This window comes from Procambarus clarkii, chromosome 82, assembly GCF_040958095.1.
Source record: "Procambarus clarkii isolate CNS0578487 chromosome 82, FALCON_Pclarkii_2.0, whole genome shotgun sequence".
Taxonomy (NCBI): Eukaryota; Metazoa; Arthropoda; class Malacostraca; order Decapoda; family Cambaridae; genus Procambarus; species Procambarus clarkii.
Genome location: NC_091231.1, coordinates 1,929,910 through 1,943,582, shown reverse-complemented (window position 1 = coordinate 1,943,582; position 13,673 = coordinate 1,929,910). Strand labels below are relative to the sequence as shown.

The 13,673-nt window shown below is 52.0% G+C and overlaps 1 protein-coding gene across 5 annotated transcripts in view; it reads right to left on the bottom strand.

Annotated features, from left to right (window-relative positions):
* LOC123764294 (uncharacterized) overlaps positions 1–13,673 on the bottom strand; it is a 114,193-nt gene that overhangs the window by 19,636 nt on the left and 80,884 nt on the right. For 4 of the 5 annotated variants that reach the window (XM_069315780.1, XM_069315779.1, XM_069315782.1 and 1 more), the window contains exons 3-8: positions 5,160–5,539; positions 4,655–4,762; positions 3,128–3,346; positions 1,997–2,283; positions 1,235–1,343; positions 868–1,011 (exon numbers count right to left, since the gene is read on the bottom strand). In XM_069315780.1, the coding sequence (XP_069171881.1) occupies positions 868–1,011; positions 1,235–1,343; positions 1,997–2,283; positions 3,128–3,346; positions 4,655–4,762; positions 5,160–5,539 (1,247 nt within the window). The remainder of the gene's footprint in view (positions 1–867; positions 1,012–1,234; positions 1,344–1,996; positions 2,284–3,127; positions 3,347–4,654; positions 4,763–5,159; positions 5,540–13,673) is intronic. The other variant, XM_069315781.1, reaches the window with a different exon arrangement.

Below are 13,673 nucleotides of genomic sequence, written 5' to 3'. Positions count from 1 at the left end.
GTCCACCATGCACCAAGTACTGACACATGTGTCCACCATGCACCAAGTACTGACTCATGTGTCCACCATGCACCAAGTACTGACTCATGTGTCCACCATGCACCAAGTACTGACCCATGTGTCCACCATGCTCCAAGTACTGATACATGTGTCCACCATGCACCAAGTACTGACACATGTATCCACCATGCACCAAGTACTGACCCATGTGTCCACCATGCACCAAGTACTGACCCATGTGTCCACCATGCACCAAGTACTGATACATGTGTCCACCATGCACCAAGTACTGACACATGTATCCACCATGCACCAAGTACTGACCCATGTGTCCACCATGCACCAAGTACTGACCCATGTGTCCACCATGCACCAAGTACTGATACATGTGTCCACCATGCACCAAGTACTGACACATGTATCCACCATGCACCAAGTACTGACCCATGTGTCCACCTTGCACCAAGTACTGACCCATGTGTCCACCATGCACCAAGTACTGACCCATGTGTCCACCATGCACCAAGTACTGATACATGTGTCCACCATGCACCAAGTACTGACACATGTATCCACCATGCACCAAGTACTGACACATGTATCCACCATGCACCAAGTACTGACACATGTATCCACCATGCACCAAGTACTGACACATGTGTCCACCTTGCACCAAGTACTTTACACAACTGGAGACAAAGTGTCAGGTCCAACTGTGAAGTTAGCGACGTATAGTGTCACCACCTTCACTCGTTGTTCTATAATGACCTACGGTCATCTAACCTGTCTTCTGACCATTGACATATTCAGTCAGGTGTAAGGACATAAAGGAACCCAGATGAGACCTTCCTTCTCCCTCATTATTACCTCCTTTTCACGTTTCTTTCTTATCTCCTCTTGGTATTCTCTTGCTTCCTTCTCCTGTTGTTGCTTGAGGCGCTCCTCCCAGAGGGCCGCTTCTCTCCTCTCTCTCTCCTCCTCCACCGCCTTCTGTCTCTTCTTCTCTTCCAGCTGTCGAGAAAAATATCATTGTCATAAACTCTTCAAAAACAAATTGGTTACAGAAAATAGAGTAGCTTGCTATAGACGGGAGTGTGTTAAAATGTTCCCCAGGATGCTACAGCGATAGTTGCCCTTCTCCCCCCCCTGGCTAGTTTACTGCTAGGTGAACAGAAGCATCAGGTGACAAATCTTGCCCGACTCCCGTGAAGCTTGACGAGTCTGTCAAACTCACCTGCAGCTTGATGACTCTCTGGGTCTCCTCCGCTTGCTTCTTGCGTCTCTCCCTCTCGGCAGCCTCCTCGGGGTTCATCTTACTCATCCCGCCTCCCCGGGCGTACGTCCTGGGGACCAACACATGCGTTAGTGCGCTCCGCTCTGCCCTGTGCTCCTGCAGGCTCCGGGCACGGGCACCAGGCTCCACTGGGGAGGGGCGGGGTGGAGGAGGACGGTCTAGTGGAGGGACCAGGACATTGCTCTCTCACTCTTCTGGCTCTAAAGATTTATTTTTATAAATACACTAACAATATTACCAGGGCCTCGGTACCTGCCTGCCCCTCAGTGGTGCCCGTCAACTAACATTATTACCTGGCCCGGGTACCTGCCCACCCCTCAGTGGTCCCCGTCACTCACCTCTGGCCAGGCCTGGGTACCTGCCCACCCCTCAGTGGTCCCCGTCACTCACCTCTGGCCAGGCCTGGGTACCTGCCCACCCCACAGTGGTCCCCGTCACTCACCTCTGGCCAGGCCTGGGTACCTGCCCACCCCACAGTGGTCCCCGTCACTCACCTCTGGCCAGGCCTGGGTACCTGCCCACCCCACAGTGGTCCCCGTCACTCACCTCTGGCCAGGCCTGGGTACCTGCCCACCCCTCAGTGGTCCCCGTCACTCACCTCTGGCCAGGCCTGGGTACCTGCCCACCCCTCAGTGGTCCCCGTCACTCACCTCTGGCCAGGCCTGGGTACCTGCCCACCCCTCAGTGGTCCCCGTCACTCACCTCTGGCCAGGCTTGGACATGGGCGCCCCGGGCAAGACACTCTCCTCATCCTGCTCTGCCCAGGCCGGGGGCAGCACATCGCTGCCACGACTCCCCGGCGAGGTTTCGTCACCAGGTGCCCAGAGGTGCCCCACGCCTACGCCCCGGTCCCCCCAGCGTGCCCGGCCGGCGCTGTGGTCGTCGTAGGGTGGCGTGCCCAGGGTCGTCTGGTGAAGGGGGCGGTGGTGCTCGGGGGACGCCGACCACCGCTCAGACCAGCTCGCTGACGCTGGCATCGAGTCCATGCCCTGTAAGGTGAAGGTATACCTCGGTTACCACAGCTGGGTGTAAACCCCAGTACCCACATGATCACCATGACACGCCTGTGGACCATGACACACCTGTGGCCCATGACACACCTATGGCCCATGACACACCTGTGGCCCATGACACACCTGTGGCCCATGACACACCTGTGGCCCATGACACACCTGTGGCCCATGACACACCTGTGGCCCATGACACACCTGTGGCCCATGACACACCTGTGGCCCATGACACACCTGTGGCCCATGACACACCTGTGGCCCATGACACACCTATGGCCCATGACACACCTGTGGACCATGACACACCTGTGGCCCATGACACACCTGTGGCCCATGACACACCTATGGCCCATGACACACCTGTGGACCATGACACACCTGTGTCATGGGCTATGACATGGACTAAATATGAATACAGATTTAGGCTCTTTAGTCGGTTCCAGTAGTTTAGATGTTTTACTGAGTGGATTCTAGCAGTAAAGGATCTCTGCACGCTCTCCAGGTCAGCAATATCTGCAACTGTGCAAGTGGCCGTCATTGTGCAGCAGTACTCCGCCCTAGAGAGCACCGGTACACACATGTCAACATGTAATATAATATGTTGGCAATGTAATACCTACACTTGCTCCAGCCTTGCCTACTTCTCCACCACCAACTATATCCAGCTTTATCCGCCCCCGTGCACCACTATCCAGCTTTATCCGCCCCCGTGCACCACTACCCAGCTTTATCCATCACCTACTCTGCTTTATCCTGCCCTGCATCACCCTTATCCACCGCCATGCACCAGTTAGCTAGAATTCCCCAGCGGCGCAGCACCTACCCTGGGGCGCTGCTGATGGGCAGTATCCGGCAGCTCGTAGATGGTGACGCCGCCGCCGCCACCACCGCCGCTCCCGGAGCTGGGGTTGTAGGGGATGTTCTTGAGCAGCTCCTGGAGGAAGGCGCCCCCAGGCTGGCCCTGAGGGGCGGCCCCACCTGGAGAGGGCATCACCACGTACACCGGTGTCCCGCCATACCCACTCATGCCCACTGGTAGCTGCTGCAACACAATTTTGCATGTGGCGTTACATGCCCAACGGATACGACTCTATTCATTTTGCAAATAAACAAACCCAATGACTCGCTTGAATTTTAAGAGTCGAACTAAATGATTTTATTTGTGTTTAGTTACGAAGATGAGAGCTTGGTATTTTCAGGGGTAAGAACACCTCATTCACATGGTGCATGATAAATATTTCGTGGGTACCCCTTTTCTTTGGGCACCCCCTATGCTCTGGTACCTTTCGTGGGTACCCCTATGTCTTCCTGTGCTCAGAATTCCCAGCCGTTACTTTCTCACGCACACAAATAAAGGATGTTAAATATTATGAGTTTGTGAACACTTAGACCCAGATTAAGATAGGTTAAGTTAGGTTGTTATATTTTCTTAGATTAAGTTAGATTATTATATTTTAAGTTAGGGTATTATATTTTAAGTTAGGGTATTATATTTTAAGTTAGGCTCGGCCGACATTGGTATATCCAGCTCCCGGCCTCCCAAAACAAGTTCAATAATTATAATATATTGGGTAATTAACATCTGCATTTTCTCATCAATTAAAATATTATATATTAGAATTTTGCGCCTTATTTATCATAAATTAGGCTAGATTAGGTGTTTAGGTTAGATGTTTAGATTAGGTTAGGTTTCTAGTTTATGTGCTATGTTGGGTGTTTATATTAGGTTAGGTTATATTGGTAATTATTTGCTAACAAAGGTGTTTCAAATACAGGAATAGAACAAAACACTGTTTTAGAAACAGTGTTACCTTCAAGTTACCCATCCTTGGGTTGGGTAACATGGGAGTCTACCACCACCAGATTTGGCTTGCTGAAGGTCACCATGACGACCTTCTTGACAAGGGGTGAGACACTAGAGAGGTGAGACATGTCCCCTACTCTCTACCCCCCCACTAGAGGGGTGAGACATGTCCCCTACTCTCTACCCCCCCACTAGAGGGGTGAGACATGTCCCCTACTCTCTACCCGCCCCCACTAGAGGGGTGAGACATGTCCCCCTACTCTCTACCCGCCCCCCACTAGAGGGGTGAGACATGTCCCCTACTCTCTACCCCCCCCCCACTAGAGGAGTGAGACATGTCCCCTACTCTCTACCCGCCCCCACTAGAGGGGTGAGACATGTCCCCTACTCTCTACCCCCCCCCCCACTAGAGGAGTGAGACATGTCCCCTACTCTCTACCCGCCCTCACTAGAGGAGTGAGACATGTCCCTCACTCTCACTGTGAGGAAGGTAGCCTCCCACCACAAGGTTCTGAGGAGACTACCATGGGAGGACCCAGCACTCACCTGCATGGGCGTGAAGACAGGGGTGGGGAGAGCGGAGCCGGGGTGGGCGGCGGTGTTGGCGGGGGGAGCGCCGCCCCCTACACCACCTGCACTGTACGCCGCCACGGCCTACAAGGGCAGAGAGAGACCACAGTTACTGTTGTAGGCCGAGAGTGGCCATCACAATGGGTTATTAATAGATTAATAGGCCAAGAGAGAGAGAGAGAGAGAGAGAGAGAGAGAGAGAGAGAGAGAGAGAGAGAGAGAGAGAGAGAGAGAGAGAGAGAGAGAGAGAGAGAGAGAGAGAGAGAGAGAATGAATATCATGAATTCAGTCACATATTCAGCTTGTCATTCACCAGCGTGTCATGACACGAGAAGCGGCTAGCTGTATGCACAGCCCGGCCACTGCAGCGTTCACAGCATCACTAAACTGATGCACCAAATTGCCCGAACCTAACCTAACCCAGGACCCACCAATAGAAAACATCACGTCAATTTTGCGAACCCTGCTGGCCTTGCCTCACCTGCTGGTTCTGGAGGCTGGCCTGCTGCTGCTGCTGCTGCTGATACAGCTGCTGCCGCTGTTGTAGCTGCTGCTGCTGCTGCTGCTCGTGCTGATATGCTTGTTGTTGGAGCTGTAACTGTTGAGGCTGCTGCTGCTGCGGTTCCTGCTGATGCTGCTGATATATTTGCTGCTGCTCCTGCTGATGCTGCTGATATATTTGCTGCTGCTCCTGCTGATGCTGCTGATATATTTGCTGCTGCTCCTGCTGATGCTGCTGATATTGTGGCCGATGGGGTTGTTGTTGTGGGTGGTCAGGGGGCTTGTCTGTGGGCGGGGTGGGCCGCTGCTCCTCGGAGGGGTGGGCCCGGCCCCAGAACCCACACCCACCGTTTAGGAAGGCTGAGGGAGAGAGAGAGAGAGAGAGAGTGGGGGTCCGGTTAGCCATGAAATGGATTGGTTGATTTATCAACACATTGCTTTTGATTATTGCCGCCCAGAGAATCATCAATTATTATTTGAATGCTCATCATTCACATCTGTATTGTTATCATAGTCACCCTCCCCCCCCCTATATCCGTCATTACCTCCATAGATATGATAATTATCGCCTCCACCATAACTATACTTATCTGCAGGTGGACTGAAAGTGGACTTGTATATTGGACGTTCACTGAAGGTGGACTTTGTACTTGGACGTATGAAAGGGGGAACTGTGGCAGGTGGGTCAGGGACCAGAGAGGGGGAGGGCAGACGGGAAAATACAATGTCTTGCCTTGGTTACAAGTGAGAGGGGCGTCCCTGGCGCCCCTCTCACGTCCCTGGCTCCGGGAATGATCTTTTTCAAGATTCAGAGCAATCTTAACAAAGTAATTTGGCTGTTTCATTCATCATCTTAAGATTACTTGTAAGATGTAAAGAGACTTTTCACAACGATGGTGTTCACATACATTATCCAAAATATATATATATATACTGTAAATATTGTTGTATATATATATATATATATATATATATATATATATATATATATATATATATATATATATATATATATATATATATATATATATATATCCAGACTATATATATGTAGCAAGATGTGTTTCCTGTGCCCTATATGATGAAGCATATAGAGCACAGGAACAAGTGATTGATGATTGATAAAGATTAAGCCACCCAAGAGGTGGCACGGGCATGAATAGCCCGTAAGAGGAACAAGTGCCAGCACTCATTCTTTTATAGTTTCTCATAAGTGAGGTGGTGCTAGAGCATTGGCACTTGACCGCGCTTCAGGACAATGGTGGTGTGAGTCCCCAGCGCTGTCTCACAAGACTCATCACCTCACTGATTCATCACCTACTCATCACGGCTCTCTACCGACTTCCCTCTGTGGGTTCCAGCAGCCTTGGCAGTGTCACAGTACTGGTGAGACAGCAGGCAGGTTGGGCGAGTAGGTAGGTTCCCTAGCCTGCCAGGTCCTGTGTTCCAGGGGTAAGGGCAGCGCACCACCATCACTACCCCCTGGTCCTAGGGGCAGGGCAGGTACGGGGGAGTAAACCAGGGGGCCCCAGGGGGCGCAGGCCCCCCTGGCGGGTGTAGACGAGGCGCCCATTGATCGCTCCCCGGGGCGAAGAAGTGCAACAAATACATGGGTTTATCTGTCCGGTCTGTGTTCCACTGTTGCACGTCACACCATGTCAGCCGTGACCCAGGCCACACTATGCCAGCCGTGACCCAGGCCACACCATGCCAGCTGTGACCCAGGCCACACCATGCCAGCTGTGACCCAGGCCACACTATGCCAGCTGTGACCCAGGCCACACCATGCCAGCTGTGACCCAGGCCACACTATGCCAGCTGTGACCCAGGCCACACCATGCCAGCTGTGACCCAGGCCACACCATGCCAGCTGTGACCCAGGCCACACCATGCCAGCTGTGACCCAGGCCACACTATGCCAGCCGTGACCCAGGCCACACTATGCCAGCCGTGACCCAGGCCACACCATGTCAGCTGTGACCCAGGCCACACCATGCCAGCCGTGACCCAGGCCACACCGTGCCAGCCGTGACCCAGGCCACACCATGCCAGCCGTGACCCAGGCCACACCATGCCAGCTGTGACCCAGGCCACACTATGCCAGCTGTGACCCAGGCCACACCATGCCAGCCGTGACCCAGGCCACACCATGCCAGCTGTGACCCAGGCCACACCATGCCAGCCGTGACCCAGGCCACACCATGCCAGCCGTGACCCAGGCCACACCATGCCAGCCGTGACCCAGGCCACACCATGCCAGCCGTGACCCAGGCCACACCATGCCAGCCGTGACCCAGGCCACACCATGTCAGCTGTGACCCAGGCCACACCATGTCAGCTGTGACCCAGGCCACACCATGCCAGCCGTGACCCAGGCCACACTATGCCAGCCGTGACCCAGGCCACACCATGCCAGCCGTGACCCAGGCCACACCATGCCAGCCGTGACCCAGGCCACACCATGTCAGCTGTGACCCAGGCCACACCATGCCAGCTGTGACCCAGGCCACACCGTGCCAGCCGTGACCCAGGCCACACCATGCCAGCCGTGACCCAGGCCACACCATGCCAGCTGTGACCCAGGCCACACCATGCCAGCCGTGACCCAGGCCACACCATGCCAGCTGTGACCCAGGCCACACCGTGCCAGCCGTGACCCAGGCCACACCATGCCAGCTGTGACCCAGGCCACACCATGCCAGCTGTGACCCAGGCCACACCGTGCCAGCCGTGACCCAGGCCACACCATGCCAGCCGTGACCCAGGCCACACCATGCCAGCCGTGACCCAGGCCACACTATGCCAGCCGTGACCCAAGCCACACCATGCCAGCCGTGACCCAGGCCACACCATGCCAGCCGTGACCCAGGCCACACTATGCCAGCCGTGACCCAGGCCACACCATACCAGCCGTGACCCAGGCCACACCATGCCAGCCGTGACCCAGGCCACACCATGCCAGCCGTGACCCAGGCCACACCATACCAGCCGTGACCCAGGCCACACCATGCCAGCCGTGACCCAGGCCACACTATGCCAGCCGTGACCCAGGCCACACCATGCCAGCCGTGACCCAGGCCACACCGTGCCAGCTGTGACCCAGGCCACACCATACCAGCCGTGACCCAAGCCACACCACGCCAGCCGTGACCCCTGATGTGGGCCAGGGTCACGGGTCATGTGGGGAGAATGATAGGAATGTGTGACAATCAATGCGACACACACACCAGGAAGGAGCCACACTACACCAGCAGGAGTGGCACTGACGGCACTCTGAGATGGAAGCTGCCATACGGCTGCAGTATATCACCGACCAGTACTAGAGTACGCACCACCGGCCTGGAACCCCGTCTCAAAACACTGGTAAAGATGATTGACGAAGTATAGTTCGTAACCTCCTCAAGCCCACCTCAAGCCACGGTAAACAAAGCAAGTGAACTTGGCACCAATGGTGTGGCACTCCTTACAGGTCAGTGCCACCGCTGGGGTTGTTACGACCCCCCCCCCACAGGTGTGTGTGGGGGGGGGGGGCTATTTTAAGGTGTGGTGTAAGTGGACGCTGCCTCGCCAGAGGGGGGCCACTGACCCTCCCAGCTCTGGCCCCGTGAGGAGGTGGCACTCTGATACGATGAGTGCCACCTGGCGTCCCAACACCCCATTTCAACCCCATAGAGCCTGGCTCTATGTTTCTCCATGTTTGGGGAGTTATCTTGAGATGATTTCGGGGCTTTAGTGTCCCCGCGGCCCGGTCCTCGACCACGCCTCCACCCCCAGGAAGTAGCCCGTGACAGCTAACTAACATCCAGGTACCTATTTTACTACTAGGTAACAGGGGCATAGGGTGAAAGAAACTCTGCCCATTGTTTCTCGCCGGCGCCTGGGATCGAACCCAGGACAACAGGATCACAAATCCAGCGTGCTGTCCGCTCGGCCGACCGGCTCCCTGATGAGCCGGTGATGGGGTAATGAGTGGTGATGACTGTGCTCGTGTGGTGATGAGTGTGGTGGTGGTGAGTGGTGATGACTAAGGAGGTAACATGGCGGAAGTCACAGCTCTCTGAGAGTACCCAATTATCTTGAGTCAATATATTGGCTCGCCTGGACAAGGGTGATGACCACAACATGGCATTGCATTTTTAACACGACAAAAGGAAAGAATTAATATATTGTATCAAGTAGGGAGAATTATCAAGGAAATAATAAAACAAGGAAACAGATGACGAAGGATAAATACATAACAAAACTCAAGAACACAGACGGGAAGAAAAAAACACCCATTATTCTCACCCACACTAAGAACATCCATCGTAGAACATCCACCAGAACATCCATCACCATCAATAATACTAACATCCATCACCTTTGTGAGTCAATACAGTCTTATCAACAGAGGTGAAGATATCTTAATGTAGTTCAACTTGGTCCTTGTTGCGTGTTAACAAGGTGGCAGTGTCTGGGTCATCATGATAGGTTACCTCTGCCTCATATGGTATCCATACAAAAAAGATTCCAAACCAAGGGGGAGCCGGTCGGCCGAGCGGACAGCACACTGGACTTGTGATCCTGTGGTCCCGGGTTCGATCCCGGGCGCCGGCGAGAAAAAATGGGCAGAGTTTCTTTCACCCTATGCCCCTGTTACCTAGCAGTAAAATAGGTACCTGGGTGTTAGTCAGCTGTCACGGGCTGCTTCCTGGGGGTGGAGGCCTGGTCAAGGACCGGGCCGCGGGGACACTAAAGCCCCGAAATCATCTCAAGATAACCTCAAGATAAGATAACCCTTCATTCCGTGCAGCGAGGAGCAGGTTATTTATAACTACTATTATGAGGCTCTTGCTGTCGATCTTGCCAGAGAAGTTTTCAAGTGCTTGAAGAACAGACTTTGAATCACATAAAGTTATACCTCCTCTAGTGGCTGTTTATCATATTTAGAGTACTGGTAGGTAAGTGTAGTGCAACTAGTTTATGTAGAGTTCACCCGGTCTGTGTGCTTGTATTATTTTTAACAAAAAACAATGTATAAATGTAATTTTGTTTTTAATACATGAGGTACATGTGCATTAGTGCAGCTGCCCTAGACTATATGAAGTGGAGTACAGTGTGTCAAAAAAGCTAACTAGGTGATGCTAAAATCCCCATCACACAGGATGGTTAGTCATACAGAGGCATGTGATAAGCGGTCTGCACTGGCAGACTCTGGCTGCATTATGAGGATATCAACAACACAAGAGTGAATAAGGTAGCAGTGGTAATACAAGTCCCCATCTCGCAGGATGGTTAGTCATACAGGGCCATGTGTTTAATAGCCTGCACTGGCAAATTTTGGGTATACTGTGAGGATATCTTCAAGAATACGAGAGTGAATAAAGTAATTGCAAAGCTCCATAGTTTTTTTTTTTTTTTTTTTTTTTTATTAACATATTAGGTACATCTGCATTAGTGCAGCTACCCTAGACTATATGAAGTGGAGTACAGTGTGTCAAAAAAAACTAACTAGGTGATGCTATAAAATCCCCATCACACAGGATGGTTAGTCATACAGAGGCATGTGATTAGCGGTCTGCACTGGCAGACTCCGGATGCATTTTGAGGATATCAACAACACAAGATTGAATAAGGTAGCAGTGGTAATACAAGTCCCCATCTCGCAGGATGGTTAGTCATACAGAGTCATGCGTTTAATAGCCTGCACTGGCAAATTTTGGGTATACTGTGAGGATATCTTCAAGAATACGAGAGTGAATAAAGTAATTGCAAAGAGCTCCATAGTCCGTTAGACACGACAAGAAAAGTCTACGGTAGGAGCCAGCCAGAGTTCACTTGTACGTGTATCGACTCTTCAAATGTGTTTCTAATTTGAAAACGGTGAAGACGTCTTAGTATTCGCATTAATAATGTTGATCGTTCTCTACATTTTAGAAGGAACAGTTAGGCTGCAACAACTACGTTTAATGTTAGGGCAGCGGTAAGTTAAGTGATGTAGATCTGTGGGTAATTCCAACTTCTTGTACGTGAAGGTGGTAGACTAAGGTGTGTAATCACCTAGTTGTGCTTGCTGTTATGGATTGATCTCTGCTCTTTCGGCCCACCTCTCAAATGTCAATCAATCAACTGTTACTAACTACTAACTTCCCCCCCCCCTCAGGAACCTATTTACTGCTAGGTAACAGGGGCATCAAGGTGAAAGAAACTTTGCCCATTTTGTTTCTGCCATCACCGGGGATCGAACCCGGACCCATAGGATAACGATTCCAGAGTGCTTTTCACTCAGCTATCAGGCCCTCCGTGTGTGTGTGTGTGTGTGTGTTTATAAGAGAGAGAGAGAGAGAGAGAGAGAGAGAGAGAGAGAGAGAGAGAGAGAGAGAGAGAGAGAGAGAGAGAGAGAGAGAGAGAGAGAGAGAGAGAGAGGGAGAGAGGGAGAGAGAGAGAGAGGGAGAGAGAGAGAGAGAGAGAGAGAGAGAGAGAGAGAGAGAGAGAGAGAGAGAGAGAGAGAGAGAGAGAGAGAGAGAGAGAGAGAGAGAGAGAGAGAGGGAGAGGGAGAGGGAGAGAGAGGGAGAGGGAGAGAGAGGGAGAGGGAGAGAGAGAGAGAGAGGGAGAGGGAGAGAGAGGGGGGGGAGAGAGAGAGAGAGGAGAGAGAGAGAGAGAGAGAGAGAGAGAGAGAGAGAGAGAGAGAGAGAGAGAGAGAGAGAGAGAGAGAGAGAGAGAGAGAGAGAGAGAGAGAGAGAGAGAGAGAGAGAGAGAGAGAGAGAGAGAGAGAGAGAGAGAGAGAGAGAGAGAGAGAACTAGGTAAAGGACGAAGGGCATCACAGTCTCTGTGTCAAGTCACGGTTATTTTAACCACATATTACCACACACACATTTACAACCTTTCAAACAGATGAGAAAATATTGGGGAAGTTAAACAGGATCGAACCTGCATTCCTGGACTTCCCAAACACACACGCTACCCACTGAACCATGATGTGTGCCAATATAAACAAAGACCGTCCACGTATAATACAACTAGCCGTCCTCTCCCCTAATAGGTCGCGTTTTTTACGTTAATCAAGAAAAAGTTCATCTGAATACACATCTGAATTATTTCTTTTCGAAAACCTATGTTGGTTTTACCCTGCATGCTTACATGCAAGGTAAATTACCTTACATTACCTTACATGCAGTAAGCATGCAGGGTAAAACCAACATACCTGGTTGATACCTGGTTGATGGGGTTCTGGAAGTTCTACTCCCCAAGCCCGGCCCGAGGCCAGGCTTGACTTGTGAGAGTTTGGTCCACCAGGCTGTTAACATAGGTGTTCGGGAAGAAATAACACAACACACACACACATACATTGCTCAAAACGGGATTTATTTCGTAATATTATTGAGACAGAGAGGAGCCCCGGGGGGGGGGGGGGGGAGTTATTGCCTTGCGGGCAGGTAAACACTTCAGATCGATGACCTTAATGATTTCGCGGTGAGCGGAGGTCCTCTGGCGGCCCTGTGTCAAGAACAATGGATGTTACTGTCCATTCTGGCGCCAGACACCACGACAAGAGGAAATTCCTTTGCTAGGGAATTCTAGCAAAGAAGAACAAACTGTTAAATGTAAGAGGATACAAAACGGTATTCCTTCGGAGGGACAAGACGAGGGACAAGAGAATGATGGCAGCAGACGCAAGTAAGAGGAGCAATGAGAGAGGAGAGAATCAGGGAACCATAGTCCTCCACCTCCACCCACCCGCCGCCCAGCAACCTCAAAGAGGGATGCGACAACCTCCACCTTCCTCCCCATAGAAGCCCGCCTCAACTAGAGTCCTCCCTATCCCTGATCAAATGTCCACCCTACCCACCCACCCTCCCTTACCCCTCCCTTACCTTCCCTGTCCCCCTCACCTTCCTTTGGTCATCCACCCCTCACCCCAGCACCATAAAGGTCCTGTTAATTACCTGACACGACAACAACCCCCCCACCCAATTTGCCACTCCCACGGAACAACTTCCTACACCAGCGGAACGCCCATGAAGGGGAGAAGGGGAGAGAGGAAGTAAGAATGAGCAAAAGAAAGTGAGCTTTAACTTAATGTACTCAAAACATTCTTGGGATTACGAATATAACAAGTTAACTTTGGGAAAAGTGTTACAGAAAGTTATCAGGACGAGTTAATTCGTCGCCCCAAGTTAAGGCTAAAATTGTGATATAAAATGACAATGTATTAAACTACTGCAGAAGCAGCCCCGGACAAGAGCCGTGGGTGTTATTGTGACCACCACTGATCGTCTGGTGGCGGGAATTCTGGTAGCCAATCAGAGTCGCAGACCGAAGGGAAGGGAACTATCAGGGGGGAAAGCGCCAAGTCATTACGACTATATAGCACTTGGAAGGGGTCAGGATAAGGATTTGGGATGGGAAGGGGGGAAGGAATGGTGCCCAACCACCTGGACGGTCGGGAATTGAACGCCGACCTGCATGAAGCGAGACTGTCGCTCTACCGTCCAGCCCAAGTGGCTGGGTGGT